Genomic DNA, 25,117 nt, shown 5'->3' with positions numbered 1-25,117 from the left:
ATTTTTATGAATCAAATTTGCAATTGCCTGTGTGAATATGCACTTAAGCTCAATGAATTTTCCAACTTCCTATAACTTATAAAAATAAAGACAGAACTACTAATATGGCAAAATGACATTTTTACGATTAATACAAAATGCATTTTAGCCAAAACTATTCACACCCACTTTTGATCCTAACTTTGCGGATATCTCCTGACATCCTCTGTCGGTCACAAAAGGTCTATGGTAATTGAACTTGAACTGGGATTATTTGTTGGTAACTTTGTGGAGATATGGGAAAATGGATTTAGTTGTTGCACACTAAACCAAGGGCCTGAGTATCAGTAAATGGACAGGTTTTGATGTTAAAAGGGAAATAAGATATGATTGTTCCTTATTACCATTATTATTTGTATCAACGATTGAGACATTGGTTGTATTGATAAGAGCAAGTAAAGATATCAAGGGTTTGAAATATGTAACATGGAAGAAACAGGCATCATTATATGTGGATGACATTTTGTTATATTTGAATGATATTGAAGACTCTCTGAAAAATGCAATGGGGTTGGTGGATGAGTTTGACAGATGGGCTGATCTACAGAAAAATTAGGAACATTTTATTTAAAGGATACCTGTCACCAACATCTCACCCCTAAAAATAACTACATTGGCTGGAAGGGATTGAAGAATCAATAACTTCTAATACCCTCACTTTTTCTAATCTGCAATTAGTTCCCAAAGATCCAGCTTGCCATATGGAAACAAGGAAAAGAGTCATCTTGCCAAGAGGAGTCATGCTGTTTATGAGCTGCTGGGCTAACAACGCTTCTTTTCTCTTGATAGACAGGTTGTCGAATGCCCCATAAAACAGTGTACCCTATCTTTCCAGAGAAAGGTGGAGTGGTTAGTACAGCAGCCTTTTAAATAAATCTGATTCATCTTGGCCAGCTAGCGCTTCTATGATCATTTGCATTTGACAATCTATAACTTTGGAACCTAATATCAGAGGAAACCTTTTTTCTCTTAATGTAGCACACTTAATTAATAAGATGAGAAATAAGGTGAGATGCTGGAAATCATTGCCTTCGTCAGTCTTAGGTAAGATTACCAATCAAATTTTTATTTTAACACACATTCTCTTTGTATTCCAGAATAATCTCAATTGGCTAAGAGAAAACAAACTTTTACCTTATTGAGTGAAATAATAGGTAATTTAGTGTGGAAGGGAAAGAAACCATTTTTAGCATCTAGTGGAATAAGTAGGGTTGTGACTTCCAAAGTGTAAGATATACTTTTAGGTATCACAATTAGTGCACTGGGTAGAATGGAATAATAATTATTTACAGATATACTGTATCACAAAATGTATAGATATTAATGATTATATTACACTTTTTGATACATCACAAAAAGATTTTATTTCCAAATTTTATAAACTATTATTATATGAGTGCCTATCTGGGGGTGATTTGATTTTCTAACTGGACTAAAGAGGTTGAAGTATTAGAAAAAGAGGTTTGAGACAATACACTATGTTGATAAAAGTATTAGGACACACATGGAAGGCAATTTAATTCAATCTTATTTACATTTTTCAATATGGTGTTGGGCTGCCTTTGGCCTCAATGACTACAGTAACCCTCCTAGGTATGCTTTCCACATGCCTAATGTGTAAAGGGATTTGCCTTCATTCCTCAAAAAGAGCTTCAGATGGTAATGCGGGGGATGATGGATGTTTTGGCATGCACGGATATGGCGCTCTAGTTTGTGCCAAAGATTGGTTCAACATCCGGACTTTGGGCTGCCCAATGAAGATTGCAGATGTTCTGCTCCTCAAACCAAGCTTCAACAATGAGTGCTGTATAACATGGTGCTTGGTTGTGTTGGTCATGGGGATGTACCAAAGTATTGCCACAGGGTAGGTAATGCCACATTGTCTAAAATGTCTCTGTACACACTAGCATTGAGGATGGACTTCACTATAACCAATGGCTCTAGTCCTTTCCAGCACAAACATCCCCACACCATAACAGAACCTCCTCTAAATTTCACTGTTAGACTTCCAATGGGGGTATGGTCATCCTATCAACTCTATATCACATGGCATTCTGATGGTTTCTGTACTGTAATATATACTTGTGTGATACTCTACTTTATACCTAATGCTCACACATCCAATCTGAATATCCCATTCGCCTGACAGCACAGGATTGATGGGTGTCCTAATACTTTTGTCAACATAGTGTATATTTTATCAACTGCATTTAATGTCCAGAAGATGACCCAATTATTATGTACATAGATTATATTCTACTGCAAAAATATTTTCTTTATTGTACCAAAATAGATCACAGGACTGTCCAAAATGTTGCAATGATGAAGCAAACATGATTTACATTGTGAAGAAAAAAAGCTGCTTTTGCGCTCGTCGGGAAAAAAGTTGAGAAAAATGTAAATATATTAATTTTATTTACATAAACACGAGCAACGCGTTTCGACGAGTATAATCGTCTTTTTCAAGCTCAGAAAAAACTTACATACAAATATTACAAAGCACGTCTATAAATAGCACTACTCACATGTTCCATGTGCTTTCAGACTGGCAATCAAGGTTGTTCCCTGAGGAAAGGGAGGAGGCGTAGGAAACGCCTCTCCACTTCCCACAGATACGTCACTAATAGTTTAATTAAAACCACATCACATGGAACGCTGTGAGCGTTCCATGTGTTTACTAGTGAAACTTTATTTAAAGCCGATCGGGGACACGATATGATCCGATTCACATTTAAATACATCGAGCCACACTTAATTATAGTGTACTAGTATTACTATAAACTAAATAATATTTAAAAATATTTAAAAAAACTATCTCATTGTGCATCAATATTCTTATTATTTATAGAATAAAATTTATCATATGTATAAATATATATAAAAAACACTAATGTAACATCAATAACCATGATAAATTAATATTTTATGAAGAGACCCTACGGAAACAAGTTATAATAATTCAATATTAATCAGTTAATAATTAATAATTAATAATTTAATAAATGAAAAAATAAATGTGCTAAAAGATTTTTTCTAAATTTTTTCTAATAATTCATTCAGTCCTGAGGGAGTTAATGTATTGAGACGATGGATCCAAAACATTTCTTTTTTCCTCAACATGGTAATAGATTTTATTTCGATCCTTTCCAAAGCTGTAACTCTCATTAAGGATGAATCCCCATTATGCACATCATAAAAATGCTTGGATAGGCTATGTTTCATCTTGTTGTGATCAATATGGGTTTTTTTGTGTGAGATGACTGAACAACACTTGCATTTATCATGCATACATTTATAATTTCCCATATTGATCACAACAAGATGAAAATACCGATTTCTCAACACCTGACCTGTAGTTCCACACAAATTATTTATTTAGTAGAGTGTCCTTGCGAACTTAAATACGTAGGTAGAACCGTCAATAGTTTAAAAAAACGGATCAGTAATCATAGACAGAATATAAAAAATAATCTAAGGGTACATAGCCTATCCAAGCATTTTTATGATGTGCATAATGGGGATTCATCCTTAATGAGAGTTACAGCTTTGGAAAGGATCGAAATAAAATCTATTACCATGTTGAGGAAAAAAGAAATGTTTTGGATCCATCGTCTCAATACATTAACTCCCTCAGGACTGAATGAATTATTAGAAAAAATTTAGAAAAAATCTTTTAGCACATTTATTTTTTCATTTATTAAATTATTAATTATTAATTATTAACTGATTAATATTGAATTATTATAACTTGTTTTAACTTAATTAACTATAATTAAGTGTGGCTCGATGTATTTAAATGTGAATCGGATCATATCGTGTCCCCGATCGGCTTTAAATAAAGTTTCACTAGTAAACACATGGAACGCTCACAGCGTTCCATGTGATGTGGTTTTAATTAAACTATTAGTGACGTATCTGTGGGAAGTGGAGAGGCGTTTCCTACGCCTCCTCCCTTTCCTCAGGGAACAACCTTGATTGCCAGTCTGAAAGCACATGGAACATGTGAGTAGTGCTATTTATAGACGTGCTTTGTAATATTTGTATGTAAGTTTTTTCTGAGCTTGAAAAAGACGATTATACTCGTCGAAACGCGTTGCTCGTGTTTATGTAAATAAAATTAATATATTTACATTTTTCTCAACTTTTTTCCCGACGAGCGCAAAAGCAGCTTTTTTTCTTCAGGATTGCCGTCTAACAAGCGCCGGCTAGGTGCTTGTGTGCTGTATATACTTTTGCTGCTCTCCGTCGTGCTGCGGATGTGGGAATAAAAGAACTTGTTCAAAGCCTTTCTGGACATCGGTGCCGACGGGGTTTATCAGGCTGATTTCCCCGTCAGGCACCAGGTGAGTTAACATTGGCTCATTAACATTTTATTGTCTTCTCTTATCACCGGGCGCGTCTCTGACTTATTCTATGATTTACATTGTCTAGAGAAACCCAAACAAACTTGGCATTAAGAGGGTATTTAAATCTTAGCTTTTCATGGCCGAGATGGGAAAACCCGGAAGCTATGTTCCGACCACCTGTCGAAAAGAGCCAATCAATCTGAGCAGTGCTGTTTCTGTAGCTCTCATTGAAGTGAATAGGAGCTATAGAAACAGCAAAGCACAACGAGATACGCTGTTTCCATAGTTCCCATTTACTTTAAGGAGAGCTACAGAAACAGCTCTGAGTTAAGTGCTTGTCTCTTTCTGTAGGTTCTGGCTATGAAAACCTCAGATGGAAATACCTCTAAGTTTCTGTGTGATATAAAAACTTATATCTTAGATTGCTCTATTGATGTGGAAGCAAATCATTACACCATGACACATTAAATGCATGTGGCTAGATCCTTATTGTAGACTAGAAGGCTGATTATTAAAAAAGTGGACAGCTAAAATGTGCCCACGGTGGAAGAATGGATAATACTTGATAATGATAAAATGGCAATGTAAAGAGTAGTTTAGACGAATCTAGGAAAAAAGAGTTCTTCAGAAATATTTGGAATAAATTGTTTATAGTTTAAGTGGAAATAGTATCTTTAATAATTTATTTTTTCTGTGGCTGAAGTGGGTGGGATGAGAGTAGGATTAATTAAGATTATGATTTTATAGTATATTTGTATATATCTGTAAAGGTAAAAAAAAGATCGAAAAAAACAGGTCAAGAAGATCTTGTCACACCAACAATAAGCATTATTCACAAACAGATCACATCTCTAGTAAAAAATGATTGCTGATATACAATACATTTTTGTAAAGCGTCAGGAAAGTAATATGCTTTTTTGTATGAATGTTTCTCATGCCTATGCGAAAGGCATCCTAGTTCTTGTCTTTAAGGAGCTTTTCTAAGAGTTTTAAAAAAGAGAGCACATACTGTATAATGGTATAAAATGAAGTAAGAAACCCACTCAACTTTTAAAGGGCCCATCTGGCTCAGAACTGCTACTCTCATTACCACCTGTCCAATGCTGGAAGAGACTGCAGTGGTTCATTCACTTAAATATTCAGCAAATCACTGGCTTCAGAAGTCACATGCTATTCATGCATAAATACCTGCTGCGGCCAGTGATTGACTGAGTGTTTAAATGAGCAATGAGTGGCATGACTGCTGCAGTATTTTTAGGCACCGTAATAGTTAGGACCAGATTGGTGATTATACAGCAGAGGGGTCATTTAAAAGGTAGGTGTATTTATTTTTCTTTATTTTACACCGTTATCTGCTCCCCTCTTTTTTTTTTTTTAAATCTCAGAAAGTCCCTTTAAAGGGGTTGTCCAGTTGTGAACTACTGAAGGCTTATCTGTAAGATAAGCCACCAATAGTACCTCAGTAGGATCTGCTGTCTGCGACACCTTATCAGTTGTTTGCTGTGTCAGTATTCTTGGACACTATACACATTTATGCAGGAAGCAGACAGCTCCATTTCCAATGCAGTGGTCAGGCTTGGCATTAGAGGCACAGCTCCCGTTTCCTTCAACGGGAACTCTGCCTGTAATACCAAATCTGATCAGTGCCCAAGAACACTAGATCAGTGAACAGCCGATCAGAGGAGTCCCAAGTAGCAGACCCCTGCCATTTTACTATTAGTGGCTTATACTAAGGATTGAACAACCCCTTTAATACAAGGTTTTACTGTATAGTAAATATGGAAGAACAATAAAAGTGATCACCAAAATCCGAAGTGATGTTCAGGAAAAAGCTATGTGTCATACACACAAATACAGTCTTGTTCACCTGGTATGTGTTGTGTCCAGTGGAACAGTTCTTGCTTCTCGCTTTCCAGGCCCATTAAAGTAGAGAGATTTTCCATCACTTAGTAGCCCGCATCCTGTGCCCGCCTGACCGCCACTGATTTTATACCAGAGCTGGCTAAGCTTGCCTTCAAATCTATCAAACATCTCATTTGGATTGGGTTTGTTTGAGACACATGTTCCATGTTCAGCTAAAATTAAAGGAAAGTCATAAATGCAATTAGCATTTATAATAGTTTAGATACAGTGTTTCAAAGCTGCTGCTGCAAATCTTGTAAGGCTGAATTTACTATTTAATTTTGCCCATGATTGTACGGAGAACCCATCTCACACAAATTCTGAATACAGTATTAAAAAATTCAATGGGGTAATGCATACCAGTGTAAATGAGCTGTAATTAAATATGAAGTGCAGATAATAATAGAAGGCACCATGCTTCATCTGATGCCTAGTATTGAATGTAGTTCGTTCCAGTGCTTCAAGGGAAAAAACTTGACTGCACATGGAACTAAGCGGCTTTAATTATAACTCTATACTGCGTACCGCGTTACGATCCAAAGTGCATCTCTCATGTGCATGGGGTCGTACAGTAGCTGAAAATTTACTTTAATTAATTTTCAGAAGCCTCTTAAGGCCCATTTACACCAGCAGATGATCGCTCAAAGATCGCTCAAACGACAGTTTGAGTGACAGCTTTGAGCGATCATTTTGCATAAACTATTAAGTAGCTACTCAGCTACTTAAAGGGGTTGTCCCGCGATAGCAAGTGGGGGTATACACTTCTATATGGCCATACAGTATTAATGCACTTTGTAATATACATCGTGCATTAAATATGAGCCATACAGAAGTTATTCACTTACCTGCTCCGTTGCTAGCGTCCCCGTCGCCATGGTTCCGTCTAATTTCGGTGTCTTCTTGCTTTTTTAGACGCGCTTGCGCAGATGGGTCTTCTCCCTTCGGCTCGGCTCGACAGCATCAGCGTTTTGGCTCCGCCCCTTGTACGCGTCATTGCGTAGCTCCGCCCCCGTCACGTGCCGATTCCAGCCAATCAGGAGGCTGGAACCGGAACACATCATGGGGCGGAGCTACGTGATGACGCGTACAAGGGGGCGGAGCCAAAACGCTGATGCTGTCGAGCCGAGCCGAAGGGAGAAGACCCATCTGCGCAAGCGCGTCTAAAAAAGCAAGAAGACACCGAAATTAGACGGAACCATGGCGACGGGGACGCTAGCAACGAAGCAGGTAAGTGAATAACTTCTGTATGGCTCATATTTAATGCACGATGTATATTACAAAGTGCATTAATATGGCCATACAGAAGTGTATAACCCCACTTGATTTCGCGAGACAACCCCTTTAAATATGAGCCATACAGAAGTTATTCACTTACCTGCTCAGTTGCTGGCGTCCCCGTTGCCATGGTGCCGTCTAATTTCAGCGTCTAATCGCCCGATTAGACGCGCTTGCGCAGAAGGGTCTTCTGCCTTCGGCTCGGTCCGGCACGAGCGGCGTTCTGGCTCCGCCCCTTCTACGCGTCATCGCGTAGCTCTGCCCCGTCACGTGTGCTGATTCCAGCCAATCAGGAGGCTGGAATCGGCACACGTGATGGGGCGGAGCTACGTGATGACGCGTAGAAGGGGGCGGAGCCAGAACGCCACTCGTGCCGGACCGAGCTGAAGGCAGTAGACCCTTCTGCGCAAGCGCGTCTAAAAACACCAGAAGACAGCAGAATTAGACGGATCCATGGAGACGGGGACGCTAGCAACGGAGCAGGTAAGTTAATAACTTCTGTATGGCTCATATTTAGTGCACGATGTATATTACAAAGTGCATTAATATGTCCATACAGAAGTGTATAACCCCACTTGCTATCGCAGGACAACCCCTTTAAGTACCAATTAAGTGTGCAAATGAAGCCTTCCCAGAATGCAGTTAATAGCCTTTGTTCTCCACAGGGATGCTATGTGCATTCCCAGAGGAGAACTGCTGATAAGAGTGACAATGATTTTTAGGTTAGACTGAATTTAAGGATCAGCTAGCAGTGCTTTAAAAGCACACGATGGGCGCACATTAGGCGCACCGATTATCGCTAAAACGATAGCTGATTAGCGATTTTTTAGCGATCATCGGCTGGTGTAAATAGGCCTTTAGCTAAGATAATGCAGTAGATCTTCCTACAGACCTACCTTAAAAGGTATGGACAACTTTGTTTTATTTTCTTAACTTAAATGCATGAATATTGGGCTGACAATCTTTTTATGTAGTAGTGTTTATTTTAAGATTTTGCACCGCTTATCTTTGCAGCTTCTACATATCATTCTATATAGACATTGCAGTCTAAAGGTACTTTTACATAAGACAACAGCCATCCCAGCAACAATCGCTCCTGTGCTTTCACAGTGATGATTGCTCACTGAATAGAGGTTCAGCGAGCTGGAGATCTCTTCCGGCTGCCCACTTCCATTCAGAGTTAACAGGATGTCGTTCATAGCGGTCTGACTACTTTTTTTTAGATGGGCCAATAGTCACGTGATTTTAAGGTGAGCTAAAAACCAAGCAACTCTGACAAGTTAGCAATACTCACTCACTTCCCTGTGGGGTCCTATGTTTACATGGGCCGACAATAAAGCATAATCACTCCCCTCTCCTCTGTACACTTTCATTATTTTTGGCAGTGCACCCGCTGCTTGCATGGAGAGATGTGCTGACAACAATCATTTTTGCTGTCGATTCACAGATGTGATCAACCACCAAACAGGAGTTGGCTCATTTGTCAGCTGATTGCTACCGTGTTTACATGGAGGAAATAATAGGGGACAAGCTTTCTTACATATAATTGCTTGTTTAGCCGTATATCTGCCTTTACTTGTATAAACACTGTGTGTATTACAAAACAATAAAACGCTGAAATGTTCACAAAATCGGCTCCAGATTTATGTGGACCCTTGAGCAATAAAGTCACAACAGACTTTAAATCGCAAATTCTTTTACCCAACCAATATAGAAAATACAGTACTGACAATGTCACGGATGGTGTTTTTGAGACATTTTTTACAGATTTTTTTCTTTTTATTGTGTCATCACATTTTTACCTGTGTATCCACGATCACAAAAGCAAACACCAGAAATGCAATCCCCATGACCATTACAGTAATTCGGACAAGGTTCAGATATATAAACACCATCCAGACCAAAAGCTGGGGCATTTTTTAATGAACTGCTTTCTTGTATCCACCGGAACCTAGTTTTACTAAAATGATAAAAAGGTGCACATTACTGTACATATACAATATGTCATGAATACACAAGCTTGGATGAGTTTAGCGTGATGCTAGCTAGGAGTTTATCTACACAGAAGTAATATACAGGTACAATAAAATGATACAATAAATGGAACCTTAATTTCTCAGTCTTCCTGTAATTTGGGTCAATAGTCTTACACCAGATTCACAGAGGGTTTTATATGGTATGAAATGACGAACAGATGTCTCCTTACTGAGGTCTGAAAAATTAATGCAACTTACAGCTGTTGATTACATATCATGTCCATAAAGGTAAGTGATGAATACAGCTCTATTTAGGTCAGTAAATGAAAAAACATTGACAATAGCAGACTAACAGACTAGCAACATATACCGGTATTATATGATTTATGGCCAAAGCTAAAATATACTTTAGCTTCATGTTTACCATGAGTAAATCAGCACAACTCAAGGATTATTTCAATTTAATGTCTCACATTCCCTGTCAATGTTAGCAACTGTCATAATATATTTAGGACTTTTTATTGATAATTTATGGGTTGTTTTGGACCTATGTGAGCATGCAGTTTTTTATAATCATATTCAATATTTTGGAACAGAGAAATAAACAGATGACCTTTGCAAGAATGTCAAAATAAGTATAATTTGCAGCCATCAATGTCAACATTTTTTACAAATCTTTAAATATTATTAATACAGTTGTAATATAGTTATACATAGATATAGGAATCGTTTTGACTTGGCACAGAGGACATCAACCTTTTCTAGTTGGTGAGTCACTTCCAAATATGACATATGCCTCTGGGTATTAAAAAGTTATCATAGTGTTAACTGCCAGTGATACGGTTTTAATACTAGTGCCATGTCTCAATAATACTCGGACATCCCTCGTGCCTGAAAACCATATGTGGCTCCCAAACCACAGGATGGAAATCAGTGATCTAGTGTTTAACTAACCTATAAAATGATATATTTATTTTACATCAATTAAACAGTGAGCATTATAAAGTAAAAAAATCCAGTAACTAATGTATTTTGCTTTCCTATTTGATTATTAGTTTGTATTGCAGTCTGTCTAATTTGTACTCATTAGTCGACAATACATTTATAAATGTGTCTTTGAGATTACTTTACATACCTATCCATGATGCTGTTTTAGCCTTCAAACTCCTTTCTAATTGCACTCAGCCAATCTGTTGATGCTTGGCCAACAATCTTTGGCAATTATTGACAGTTCTTGTGTCACAACGACTTTACTTGTGCTGTGCCATTTTTTATACTGGGATGCTTTGCCTCAAATGATCAGACTTAAGGCTTATTCACACAGGTGTTGGCCATTTTACATTCACCACTGGCAACATAAAAAAGCGTGAATGTGTGCACAAATCTAACGTTTGTGCGCCTGTTCAGATAGCCTGAGCCTGGCGCATAAACGCCCAGCCCCCAATGCCATTGGGCAGGGGCAAACACTTAAGCTCTGCTAAACTATCTCCCCCTTCACTCCCCTCACTAGTTCTCAGCAAGGGGAGGTGGCGGGATGGGGCGGGAGCTAATGTGCTAAGCTCCCGCCCCCTCTCCGACCCCTTGTCGGCAGCCAGCAATGGGAGGGTGTGGGAGCTTAGAAACTAGCTCCGTCCCCACCCCGTCCCCTCTCAATTGCAAACCGCTGCAAGGGGCAGAGAAGATGAGAGAAGCGGGAGGGAGTTTAGCAGTCATGCTGCTAAACTTCCTTCCACCTTCCTTCGCTGGCGGCTGTCATAGGCTCCCATAGGAGTCTATGCAGCGGCTGACATATTCCGGCCAGGAAGATAGTTCCAGGGCTATCTTTTCTGGTCAGCATAAAAGCACCTGGCCAAGATGTGCTAACAGAAAAGATGTAGGTGAGCAGCACAGCACAGGAATCCTCAAGAGACCATTAGTTAAAGTCCAAACTTCATCTTTTATTGATTAAAACTCCACCGTTTAAAGACACTTGCGACATTTCGTCCGACACAGCGGACTTTGTCAAGCATAAGCAAACTAAGACAATGACAGAGATATATAGAAAACAGTACACTAATCAGTATAAGCCCTGTAGTAGTGCAGTACACAGAAGGGCCTGTAGAGAGCTGCAGACAGAACTTCTGGTGCGAGGGTTAACACAGAGGGGTGAAGCAGGAACTAGAAAAGGGCCAGTTCCTGCCAGAATCAGGTGGGGAGAGGACCAGCGCAGCAGAGCTGAGGTGCTGCAGGCTGGTGGCCTAGCAAAGGCCAGAGTCCGACATGGACGACACCCCTAGTCTCACACCCAAGTTGGGGTGCTTATATGAACTGTACATATTGATGTTGTGTGATGTGCTGTGGAATAAAGGCTGTCAGGAGCCAGACAAAGAAATACACATCTCCTGAGCGTGTAGGTGACTGAAGACAGATAGTGTTGTCTGAGCAGGTGAATAGGCTGCATGTGGAGCTGGAAGCTCAGACTGAAGAGTCCCAGAAGTTGCTACAGAAAGAGATGCAGCAGAGGCTTGGTCTTAGTGCACACCTGAAGACAATGCAAGATGAGAAAGATGTGTTCCTCAAGCAGGTAGAGGAAGATGCAAAAGCTAAGAGAAACCTTTTAGAGCAGGTTGCAACACTTCAGGCTGAGGTGTCTGATCTAGAATATAGACTGGAGAAGAGTGCTGTGTGCTCAGATTCTGTGGAAGAGCAGAAAAGAGAAATACAAGGGGAATTAGAAGCCACAAGGCAGCAGTATGAAGAGAAAACAGCCACCTATGATAAACTTGAGAAGGTTAAAGTAAGTCTTCAGCAAGTTAGAAGATGTTACTGTGAAGCTTGGTCACCAACAGGAGATTGTGGCCAACTTGAAGAAGAAACAGGAGAAGTTTGATAAGTTGCTTAGTGAGAAAGAAACTAAAGTGATCCCCTTGCAGCGCACCCTGGAAGAGGCCTTCGAAGTGACGGTTGAGTCAGAAAGACTTAACAAGCAGTTGTGTTCTAGTCTGAACAGGGAGAAACAGAAGCAAGACAGGCTTCAGGATGAGCTTGAGAGAAAGTCAGAGGATTTAAAGCGACAGTGTGCGATCGTCCAAGCATCACAAGAAGACATAACTCAGGTGAAACTTCAGCTGTCACAGGTACAAGCTAGTGAACGGTTTTCAGAGTCTCAGGGCTTGATGAAGTATAAAGAGGCTGAAGTCCAAAGGTTGCACAGAAAACTAACAGACATGATAGTGGCCAACCAGCAGATGGAAGTAGAGATGACCTGTATGCAGGAAGAGTTTGTAGTGGCAGAGTGTGCCAGAAGACGAGCAAAAAAGAGAGAGATAAACTCCCTGATGAAATTGCAAGTAGCAGTAGTGAAGAGGCTCTACTTGTGAAAGGAGAGAGACTGTTAGAATCCAGTACGACACAACTAGAGGAAAATGAAATAACCGGCAGAGTGTTTGCGGTTCTCACTATCTCATGGAGACCATTCAGAGTGGAACAGATCTCTGTGTAGAGAACACAGTCCCGAGGAAGATGGAAAACACAGAAGTTGTGCAAGAGTCACTCTCGGCAAATTAATGTGAACATGACTTGAATTTCCCAATAGAGACACGACAAGAGTTCCTGAACATACACCTGGAAGGTGAGGAAAAGGCCATTGAAGGGTTCTTGAGCAATTCATTAATTGACCTGAGTCAGAAATATCAACAGAAGCTGAATGGTTTAAAAAGACCAGCTAGTAGGAAGTCTACAAGATGCTCTGAGAAAACAGGAAGCAAAGGTCACCAGTTGGGCTAAAACATGGTCCCAGTTAAAATTGGAAGCAAGGGCTCAAGAGGGAAATAATGAATCGCCACCCTTGACGCGTCCTCGGAAAGTGGTGTCAAAAGGAAAGGTGTGGTTTCCAAAGGTTGCCCAGAAGTCAAGCGCAAAGATGAAACTCATGAAGTCAGATAGTTGTTTGGCTAGAAAGGAGGCTCAGACACTATAGAGGTCTAGTCCCAGTTCAGACAAGTAAAAAAGAAAATCCGGATGAAGAATTTTAGAAAGGAAGTAAAAACCGTGAAAGTAATTGAGAAAGTGAGAGTTGAGCTACAGATGGAGGCTGAGCAGCCCTCTGAGTTACAAGAGGTAGTAAAAATAAAGAGAGACCCCCCCCCCTCCAAGCCTGGAGTTTTGACCCTGGAGGGCCAAAAAGAAAGTGTGATATGGCCTATATCAAGGGGGGGGGGGGGGGATATGTAGTAGTGCAGTACACAGAAAGGCCTGTAGAGGGCTGCAGACAGAACTTCTGGTGCGGGTTAACACAGAGGGGTGGAGCAGGAACTGGAAAAGGGCCAGTTCCTGCCAGAATCAGGTGGGGAGAGGACCAGCGCAGCAGAGCTGAGGTGCTGCAGGCTGGTGGCCTAGCAAAGGCCAGAGTCCGACATGGACGACACCCCTAGTCTCACACCCAAGTTGGGGTGCTTATATGAACTGTACATATTGATGTTGTGTGATGTGCTGTGGAATAAAGGCTGTCAGGAGCCAGACAAAGAAATACACATCTCCTGAGCAGTTTCTACACGTGTGGTGCGCCATTTCACATAAGAGAGGTCAGCAATCCAGAGACGAGTGACCCCAACTTGCTTACAGCCCATAGAACACACCCCCACCTTACCCGCAAGGTATTGGCTAGAAAGAGGAGGCATCAGGTGAGAGGCATCATTTAAATAAAAAACCCTGTGGAGGTAATGGCACTTGTCAAACGTCATTCATGTTCATCTCACAAAGAATGACGTCCATCCCTTGTCGAGACGTCCATCCTAGACAAGATGTGCTATCACGCTGCTGTGTAATCCAATGCATTAGATGGTAGCGTATATTGGCCGGCCGTGAAAATGGCGGCCAATATATGCTCATGTGAATAAAGCCTTAAGCTACTTTTAGACATATGAAGAACTGGACAATCCTCATTTACCTGAGCGAACGAACTGGTGACGTTATCACCACCTCGTTCGAGCTCATGCAACCTGTTTAGATTGCACAATTATCATTGAGAATCATGCCGTTCTCATTTACTTATTGTTCATTGTTTCACATTGCTATGTAAAACGAAAAGAAAAGGGGGATTTGCCATCCACTAGGTGGTGCTGCATCTCCTTCCATGTGCAGGTTGAAGGAGTGATAAGACACATCATAAAACTGTCACATTCCTGAGCTCAGTGGACGGATTAAGTATTTATGTCTCAGGTCAGTTTGTCTGTTTTAAGTTTTGAGTACAAAAAGTCTCAAATTTCTGTATGTGAACAGTTGTATTTCAATCAAGAGGGGTGTCTTCTCTGCATTTGTATATTATATATGTGCCCCATCCAAACCAGTTTCATTTTAGCCTAATGAAGGATCGATAGAAGACCCGAACGCTTACTGTAACATCATGTATTTTTTGTTAGCCATTAAAAGGTATCATATCTACAAGATTACTTGGTTTCTCTCACTGAGAACAATCACACATTCCTATGTCAAACACTGAACGATCAGTGTTTAAACTGCATGTGAAGTGCATGAGCTGGCAATGATTTTTATGCTGGCTGAACCTGAACGATGAAGGAGAATCGCACAATTCTCATTCAACATTCAGTCATTGGCTCACGTTTAAACTGAACAATTATCAATCAGTTTTGCTGGTTTGAATAATAATTGTTCTGTCTAATCACAGCGTTAAATTCAGGTAGCACTAGGTTTAGTGTTTACATTTGGTGGGACCATATCAAACGCGTGCATACATCTGTTTTAGATTACCATTAAAAAAAGGGAACTATATCAAACAGTATATGTTAACCCTTTCCAATCCACTGTCTGACCTATGAAGACATTATGATTTAAGACTGTACAGCTCCGATGTTGGAAGACATCCGTCGGGGTACTCTTACTGTATATTGCCAGCCTCTCTGCTGTCGGAGCCTATCTAACGTGTCACCTCATGCAGTACTGGCTTTAGCCAGCATATAGCGCCATTGTATAACGACAGAAAAAGAGTAAGCCCCCTAGGAAAACCAGGATACAAATTGGAATGGAAAGGGTTAAAATAAAGTTGTAAAGAAAATTGACTATACTATACTAATTGTTCCTAACTGTATTATATTAATGATCCATGAGCCTTAAACTACCCACCTTAAACTAGATTCACGTAAATGTATTTGTGCAGCGTTTTGCACACGGAAAATTTGCACATGCAATACGCAGTGAATAGAACCCATTGATTTCAATGGATTCGTTCAGATAGGTGTATTTTGCGCATTCATACAAAAAAAATGTAGTATGCTCTATTTTCTTGTGCATCTGTACAGGGAAACAGCATATGTCGAACTAATTACAATAATTGCCCATTTCAATGAAAAGGAGCATGGTTGCGTGTACAGTAATACACGCACGTGCAACTACGCAATGCCCATTGCGCAAATACGTGGTTCAAATGCAAGCATAAATGAGCTAACGCCTGTGTGATACTGGATAATAAGAGTCCATGTAGCATTATTTATTTTTATATTTCACTAACTTTGTCACTGTATTTCAAAGTATTGCTAAATATGTTGTGGCTATATAAGGTCTCCTGCACGCAAGTGGGGAGGACCCCGCATGCGAGATTCCTGCAGTGGAGCTCGTCCCAGTGCCCGTCCGGTGACCCCTGCGTACCTGTCCAGTGGCTCTGCACAGCGCTGCGGATGTGCTGTCCGGCACTCCGTCGCTCATGCGCAGTAGCCAGTGACGCTCTGGAGTGACGCGGATCCCGCGATACTTCTGCACTCACTGTGGAAATGTTGTGGGACGGCCAACTTCCATTGACTTTAATGGAAGCCGGTCATGCGTAACCTGCACAAAATCACAGCATGCTGCGTTTTATTCTCCACGAGTGGAAAATCACAATAGATTTCCGCTCGTGGAGATGAAAAGGCATTTTGCCATTAAATACTATTGGGCTGTATTTTCTGCAGAGTCCGGAGGCTGATGCCCGCTGCGGACTCCGCAATGCAAATACGCCCGTGTGCAGGAGGCCTTAAAGGTTATTTTGTATTATTATTACATGAAGAGACAATGGTTTTTCATCATTTTCATTTAGGCTGGCTGTCCACAGGCGATATTTCATAGCGTGATCCGCGGCGAAAAGTTGCACTAAGATCACGCTTGAAACTCTTTCCATAGGATAACTATGGAAAGAGCAGCCCGATGTACACAAGCAAGAAATCCATAGCGATTTTCCGCTTGTGTCTAAAAAAATTGCGGCTAAGATAGGCTCATCGCAGTGACCTTTTGTGCTCCCCTGCGACAGAAAATAGCTTGCGATATTCCGTCGTGGCCGTGGACAGGCGGCCTTAAGTGTCTATTTGCTTAGTCTCTGCTTGTTTACAACTAGTGATGAGCGAATATACTCGCTAAGGGCAATTGCTCGAGCGAGCATTGCCCTTAGCGAGTACCTGCCCGCTCGATACAAAAGGTTCGCATGCTGGCGGTGGGCAGGGAGCTGCGGGGGAGAGCGGGGAGGAACGGAGGGGAGATCTCTCTCCCTCTCTCCCCCCCGCTCCCCCCCTGCTGACTGCCGCTACTCACCGCTCCCTCGCGCTGGTACCCGAACCTTTTGTCTCAAGTGGGCAGGTACTCGCTAAGGGCAATGCTTGCTCGAGCAATTGCCCTTCGCGAGTAAACTCACTCATCTCTATTTACAACATAACATAACTGAGCTTTAGCTTCATGAGTATATAAGTTACATACCAGATCACAGGCAGACAAACAAAGAGGTAATTTTCCAGTCAAGGAAGAAAGCCAGTGTGTAAGAGATATTATTCATAACCTTGTAGGCGTCATCCTTTTTATTAATTATGTGTGCATGATTATCTTTAAGTCCTAATTTATTAAACTGTAAATGTGATAATAGAATGGGCATGTTGAGGTCCTGAGTATAATTTATTTTCATTTCATCTCATTTATTTCTTCCCATCAACATGAACTGTCACTGGGCCACATTTACTACTTCTTAATGACTGCTGTGACTTTCAGCATATGACTCTACAAACAAGCTACTGAGGAGCAGTGGAAATGATGGCAAGCTGAGATGAATTGCATATGCCAGTCAATCACTGGCTCCCCTTTCCAGTAGAAAGAAAGGGGATTTAAACAGTATGTCCTTGCTGTGCAGGGCTTTCTTGCCATCTGGAAACATGTCGTTCCAAGAACATAGTTTCTGGGAAAGGACAACAAGCTTGAACTCCCAGAAGTGATTATTGCCAGGCAAAAAAAATGTATTCTGAAGAGCAGCCAACAAGATTATACCGTACTTCTGAAATGCGTCTTGCACATTGATCATAAATGTAGGGGATTGCCCAGTTACATTCACAGTCCTAACACAAACCAATATTGTTTTACCCTGGGTGTGCACAAACAATGCCATGTCCAAGTGCTAATACACGGTTATATACTGTATGTTCTTCTTTGTTATAAAATAATATCACGGTCCATTTATTCCTTAACTTGGTTCCATAAAGTTATTTGCTATATACTGACCTAACTGAGAAAGTGGCAAATTACAGAACACTCAAAATCCCAGATTATACCAGCATGGTATTGTAATGGCCTGTTTCCAGAAAGGTTTCTTTTTCTGCTTCTAAATATACTATAGTAGATTATAAAAATTATATCCTTCTGTGAATGCATATCAGACTTGAAAGAAAGGTATCCATAACTTTTAAAGCTAATATTCTTCATTACTTTTGGTTGTTACAAATCAAGAATATATTAAGCTGTATTTAATACATAATAGAATTTAATCTTCAAAGTTTATAAGATGGCCTACCAAATAGAAGTTAGAGGATGCATGTGTATCTACTAAACAAACCTGTGACACTCGAAAAGCAAGGATGCAAATTTTGGCATACTGTATTATACAAAGGAGCCTGAGTTCTCTTGCCTAATCAGAAATACTGAGGGTTTAGTAACTTGAATGAATCTATGTAGTCAGATGTTTGGCTTAGGCAATTTGATACCTTAGGGAATCTACGCTTTGGCAGAGAATGTCTGAAAGGGCTTAGCTGCCATAGGTAGCCTACATGGTGACAAAACTTCCAACTGTTTAGCGGGTGCACATACATTCACTATCTATAAGATATCCCAACACCACAGGCTCTAGCAGGTGACCAATCTTTGAAGGGAAGCTGTATCTTATAAAGATTAAGAAGCTGAACAGATTTTAAATATAGTTTTATGGGGAAAGATTCTGTTTTTTTTACTTTAATTCCTGCTCTTTCTGGGCTTAGCAGTCCGGTTGGTGGTCCTACTCAGTGAATGAAAGCTATCTCTATATGCAAATTTATACAAAGGAGGCTGTTACAGACTAAAGGCCTATTTACACAAGCAGATAATTGCTCAAAGATCGCTCAAAGGACAGTTTGAGAGACAGCTTTGAGCGATTATTTTGCATAAAAAATAATTGGTATTCAAGTAGCTACCCAGCTACTTAAATACCAATTATGTATGTTAATGAAGCCTTCCATGGGGTCAGGCTAATAGCCCGAGGCTATTATCTGCGCTCAGATCCTTTGGGGGGGGGGGGGGGGGGAATGCTATCAGCACTCCCCTGTGGAGAACGACTGATAAAAGTGATCATTAAAATCAAGTGAGCTTGATTTTAACGATCACCAAAAAGTGCCCGAAATGCGGGTGCCCTGCGCCCATTTACATGCTCCGATTTTTGCTAAAACGATCGCCAATTAGCGAATTTTTAGCGATAATCGTCCAGTGTAAATGGGCCTTAATAAGACCACCCAATGAACTCCTAAGTCCAGACTGAGAGGAGAATAAATTTAATGAACTGCAACCTATACTGAATATTTTCTCATAAAACTATCAGGGATATTTATGATGACTTAATGCCAGAAAACTGGAGTAAAAAGTTGCAAAATTTGGTGCAAGGGCTGATTGGACAAACATTTTGTGACTTTTCTGCCCTCAGTGCTGTTTTGTGAAAAGTGGGTGGGGGATTGGACCTGGCGTACATTTCTGTGTAGGCACATGGAGGTGCCAGGATGCGCCTAATACTTGACGAGGCGTGAGCCTCGTCATGTATTAGGTGCATTGTGCGCTGGGGCAAAATTATACCAGTAAATCAGTTTATCTAGTAAATCTGCTCAGATCCTTATACTCTATACCATTTTGCCCACAGCTGAGACTGTTCAATGTCACAGGTTCCTTTTAAATGCATACCTGCTAACTTCCCTTGTTTCTTTGAACTAATGTAACCTAGAAAAGGAATTCCTACTTTCAAGGGTCTGCCTTATTGTTGTCCTTCAGCCTATTTCTGTTGTTAAACCTTTTTTCCTGAAACAGAACTTTAAATCCTTCAATCCTATTTACAACATAATTTGAAATATAACAGTTTGTACGTAGTCATAAAAGTAAGATTACATTTCAATTACATAAGTTACCTTGATGCAAGTGACCTTGGTATTATGATTGTTACCCGTATCCAATCTTCATAGTCTCCTTGAGAGTAAGAGGTTGGTTCACCAAGTTCCCTGGAACTTCCTTCACAATCTTTGATTCCTGGGGATGCAGGATAACATCCTTCTCTTACGAGTGACCAAGATAGACCTGCATCATGGGAGTACTGAAGGAGAACTGCGGTTGTATTGCTGAACTCTTTCGTGCACCCTACATTTAACTGAAGTGGGGAAAGGTAAGTGATCAACCATAAATATCTAAAGAATATCTAGAACATTCAATGTATAAGCAGAGCATGCAATTAGTAGCAGGTAGGACTTACACACTAACTTTGTCCATCTCCTCCGAGCTTATAGATATATAATACACTTTCTCACCCCTATGCAGGGTATGTATCTTCCGCAACCTCAGATCCTCTACCAGAGGCCTGGGAGTTTGCGGGTTCTGCACAGAATCATAGCTGTTCCTAACATTACACTGTTCCGAACTGTATGCTCGGATCTTGTTCCTGGGATTTGCTGGAGCCATCCACCCCAACTTAGGGTCACCACCCCAAGTGACCTTACCACCATTGGAACCACTATGTAAATAAAAGTAGCAATATTATTATGCTCTATCCATTGGATAGTGGATAAGTGTCTGATTGGTGGTCTGACTGTTGGAGCTCGTGTACCCCTGAAAGAAATTAGTGACGTTTGAGCATTGATGCTACTTCATTCACCTCCATGGGACTAACAGAGATAGCAGAGTACAGCACTCAACAATCTTCGTCAGTTCCAAAGAGATGAATGAAGCGGTACAGCAGATGTTCAACCACTGCTTCCCATTCTTATGATTGGGACTATATAATTTAGTTAACAATGTAAGTAAAAACCATGGTTAATTGAGGTCTGCCATACAACTGCAATTTCATACTTTATACATCAAATCTTTGGTGATTGTAATTTTTGTTTTTAACTAAAGACACAAGACCAACATCAAAAACACCCCTTTCTTCAATGTATGTAGAACTTGAGTAACGTAACAGACCATCAAACTTAGTTATACCTTCCAATTTATTGTAACACATTAAAAAAACACTTTGACATCAACATATCCTTCTTCCAGGTTTTATGGTAGTCCCAAAAATACACAAAAGACAGTGATGTTTCAGTTTGTTAGCTTAGAATTACAATAAAGTTTGGAAGAACTAGCAGATAAGGCCTGTTTACACACACAGATAATCTTTTAAAAGATTAGCGATCGTTTCGCATAAAGTACTAATAGCAATTAGTGCCTATTGGTACTTTATCAGCTTCATTAGCATGCAAATGAGCTTCTGGGAGCTGTTGCAGAACTCAGCAGGAGGTCTGAGCTTTGTATTTAGGTCCATTGTTCAGCCAAGGGCTGCTAAGTGAAAACAATGTAATCTCTAGCTCCCCATGTAGAATTCAGCACCATGAACAGCAGACACAGCGTGCAGTCCTACTTATCAGCTGTTCTGCCTGCGGGGCTGACAGCCGAGACAAAGCAATCAGCTATCAGCTCACCCCCGGCAGAACACAGCGTTCGGTCCTGCTTATTAGTTGTTCTGCCGAATGTTGGTTTTCAAGCAGAACTAAAAACCATAGTTCGGCAAAAAACTGAAAGATGGGAATATTTAGACAACAATTATTGCTCAAAAGATGGCTTTTGAGTAAATTTTGAGCAATAATCGTTGTGTCTAAATGGGCCTATATGCTGAAGTGAAACTGTTCTTTGAGCAAGTAGGTTTTTTTAGCCATTGTTATCATTTACATACTGTATACAATCCCTGAAAACGAAAACATTGCAAGGCAAAAACAAAAGTAAAGCTCTATTCCCACTAGTATTATGGGTATTTTGAAACAAATCTTCATGGAACGAAGGCCCTTTCACACGGGTGTATATTCAGTCTGTATTTTTTACTGACCGAACACAGAATCACATGGGCCCGTTGAGTTAAATTGGTGCATTTGGATGTAAGTTTCTTTACATGAACCAATGTAGCATGCCCTTCTTTGTTCCATATTCATGGACCAAAATCTATTAAAGTCTATGAGTGTGTAAAGAAAACTGCAGTGAACACAAATTAGCATCTGTATTCACTGCGGTTTGTTTGCACACCCAGTTTTCTGTAGGTTGTGATGAAACGGACACCACTTGGGCTTTCTTGTACGTTTTTTTTTTGCTTGTGTGAAAAACAGATGCAAAGTGGATATTTAAAAGAATGCACATATGTAACAAAAATACACATACATGCAGTGAAAATGGTACATTTTTTGCAGACCAAAATTGCATACGCCCCTGTGAATGAGTCCTATAGTCACCTACGCATATGACAAAATCGCTGCCGACAGCGTTTACAGTACAAACCATGTAGAGGAGACTTCAGAATTCAACCCTTGAAATACTCATTAAAAAAAATCCATCCCCTAAAAGGAGTTGTCGGAATGGAATGAAACTTTCTATGTGTGATTGTAACGTTGATATAAGTAAATGATTACAATATCAGAGCAAAACGATAATGTATTGCGGAAAACTGAACACTTGAAGGGGGGCGCTAGTACCCTGTTGTACCACCTCTAGCTTGGATGCAAGATGTGATACGGGTGGGCATGGAGGCATACACGTTCTGTATGGTATCCGGCCTAATATCTAATTTGTTCTCCTCCCTTTCAGTTTCATCCCATTTCTTCTAGTCTTTCCTGGTGCAGATGAGAATAGGGCTGATCCCTCTGCAGTGTGACAGCCCTTCAGATATCTGTAGACAGCTATTAAGTCTCCTCTCAGCCTTGGCGTCCTGAGCACAGTCACAATGGCGTCCTGAGCCCAGTCACCTTGTGTGCGTTCGCTCACGCACCCACTGGTCCAAACACCTCCTACCAGTCTGGGTAGATCAGCGCAGGTTGCGGGCAATTCGTCGATACAACCATCCAGCTTCTCACATTCCAATGATGTGCCCCTTCTCAAACTACATATAAAATGCATGTCTAGTGGTCAACAAGTTCTACAGAAGTGGAAAAAGATGCCCAGTACACAAAAGTAGCCTCTGAGCCTTTTTATAGGTCATGGATGGAGCCATTTTTAGGGCCTCAGATGGCAAGACTATTTATCTAATCACACCACAACTCTAATCATTTGCATATCCATCTGAGCTGTAACTGCACACAGAGTTTTGCAGCACAACAACAACTCCTTCCTGGTCTGACGACCCCCCACCCCCACCCAACAGTAATTCAGGGACCATAAAACTTTCACTCTGTTGTCAATGCCTAGACAAAAAAGTTTGTTTTCCATTGCAGAATTCCTTTTAAGTGCAAACCAATCCCATCCATGCCTGTGCCTTGTCATAAGTATGTATGTTATAAGTGTGCTTAAATATTCATACCTCTTCAGATCTATTCCATTTTAAGCTTAACGAAGAGCCCGAGAGGTTCGCAAGCTCGCTATTACATCATGTATTTTTGTTAGCCATTAAAAGGTATCATATCTACAAGATCACTTGGTTTCTCTTGCTGGGAACAATCACACTTTGCTCTACGGGCTAACACCGTACCAAACCTTTGTTTTGATTATAACAACTCCTTCTATGTGCTTGATTTTTTTTTTTTAACAAAGAGTGTACAAGGGTTAAATCCTGCAGCTCATGCATAATTTAAAGTGCAACCAAATCTGTACCATTAAGCTGCTGATTTGGCCAATGCGGATTCAAGTGGAATTGCTGCAGGTATTTCGCTGCGCAATGTCCACAGTGATTTTGCCATGTGTGAAGATATCCTTAGAGTGTGTGTGTCTGATCAGGTCAGAATTTTTTTCTGCAGAGAATCTATCAGTGTGTGGAAGCCTGAACAAAATATAAAGCCATCAATCCCGAATAACAAAGTTCAGTGGAGATCAAGTGACTACCATGTTGAAAATAACTAATTTCCATGTTTTAATATATCCAGGAACCTCTCATTTGCTTATTTCAATTAAGAGCAGAACAAGGTATATAATCACCACCAACCCAAAATGAGCTTTCTACAGAGTACTATAATCAGGTAATTGTAATTAGGAAAAGACAGACAAAACATAGAACTACATGGACAGGCATGAAATGTTTATTAAAATATCAACCAAAGAAACAAGAATTTACAATTACTTATTGTCACACTTTGAGAACGCTTGACTAAATTCATGTGACTACATTGTCAACATTAAAAAAAAATCTATTCAGTAGGAAGAGTCTTTAACACAATTCTGGAATTGCAAAGTGAGAATAATAAAAAATGTTTTGTCATTGGAGGATTTTAAATAACAGAAAATATAAGTTCTTTTTTGTTCTCTGTGCTATTAGTGCTGGTAATAAATACAGAGAAGCAAGATGTACCTTGTGCTGCTTTTATTTTGGCTGTTAAGGCTAGAAGGAGGTCCTGTACATATTTCTCAATGAGATGTCTACCTCAAGGTTGAGTCTGGTACTTTCTGAAGGTTTAAAAAAATCTGATGATAAATTACTTCTTTATTTAGTTTGTGTTGAGAAACCTTGTGAGTGATAACACTTGCCCAGCTGCTATGTCACAAGCTGTGCAGAGAATGTGCTAATGTGAAAGGTGTTGATGATCTTCACATTGCTGTTTAACACTTATGGAAGTAGGAATTCTTGCAGCATATTAAACATAAGCCCCAAGGTTTACGGGCTCTATCCCTTTTCCCTATTAAGGCCAGTTTCACACGAGTGTATTATGGCCGTATTTCTGCATCCGTAATATGGATGCGTGTCCTTCAAGTCAGTAAGCCTTTTAGTCGGCCTGGTACATACGTCAGTATTACATTCGCAGAGATGCAGCTATAAAGTGCATGTAGGCCACCACACTGAAATGTGTTCTGTCAAATGCTTTCTGTGTCATTTCATTAAATGGGTATTATGGTTTTAGCAACTACAGGCATTATGAAAAGTTACAAAATATTCCAATATACTTTCTGTGTCAGTTCCTCATGGTTTCATGATATTTTTTTGCTATTGTCATTCAATGGGAACCTTCCTTGCTTACATCCAGAGGATATAAATCTTTACTGGTCATGTAATGGGCACACAGTAACATGATGATATAGTTACAGTACAGTTAGGCTATACTGACATGGTAGAAATCTGTGTTGGAA

General features: G+C 40.2%; 1 protein-coding gene across 1 annotated transcript in view; it reads right to left on the bottom strand.

Moving 5' to 3' along the window:
- The window catches only part of RELN (reelin), a 655,909-nt gene that overhangs the window by 147,826 nt on the left and 482,966 nt on the right, over positions 1-25,117 (bottom strand). Inside the window, exons 28-30 of the mRNA XM_066591974.1 lie at positions 19,960-20,195; positions 9,365-9,522; positions 6,253-6,460 (exon numbers count right to left, since the gene is read on the bottom strand). Coding sequence (XP_066448071.1) covers positions 6,253-6,460; positions 9,365-9,522; positions 19,960-20,195 — 602 coding nt within the window. The remainder of the gene's footprint in view (positions 1-6,252; positions 6,461-9,364; positions 9,523-19,959; positions 20,196-25,117) is intronic.

The sequence above is a fragment of the Eleutherodactylus coqui genome, chromosome 2 (assembly GCF_035609145.1).
Source record: "Eleutherodactylus coqui strain aEleCoq1 chromosome 2, aEleCoq1.hap1, whole genome shotgun sequence".
In the NCBI taxonomy this organism is placed as follows: Eukaryota; Metazoa; Chordata; class Amphibia; order Anura; family Eleutherodactylidae; genus Eleutherodactylus; species Eleutherodactylus coqui.
This window is presented reverse-complemented; position numbering and strand designations above follow the sequence as displayed.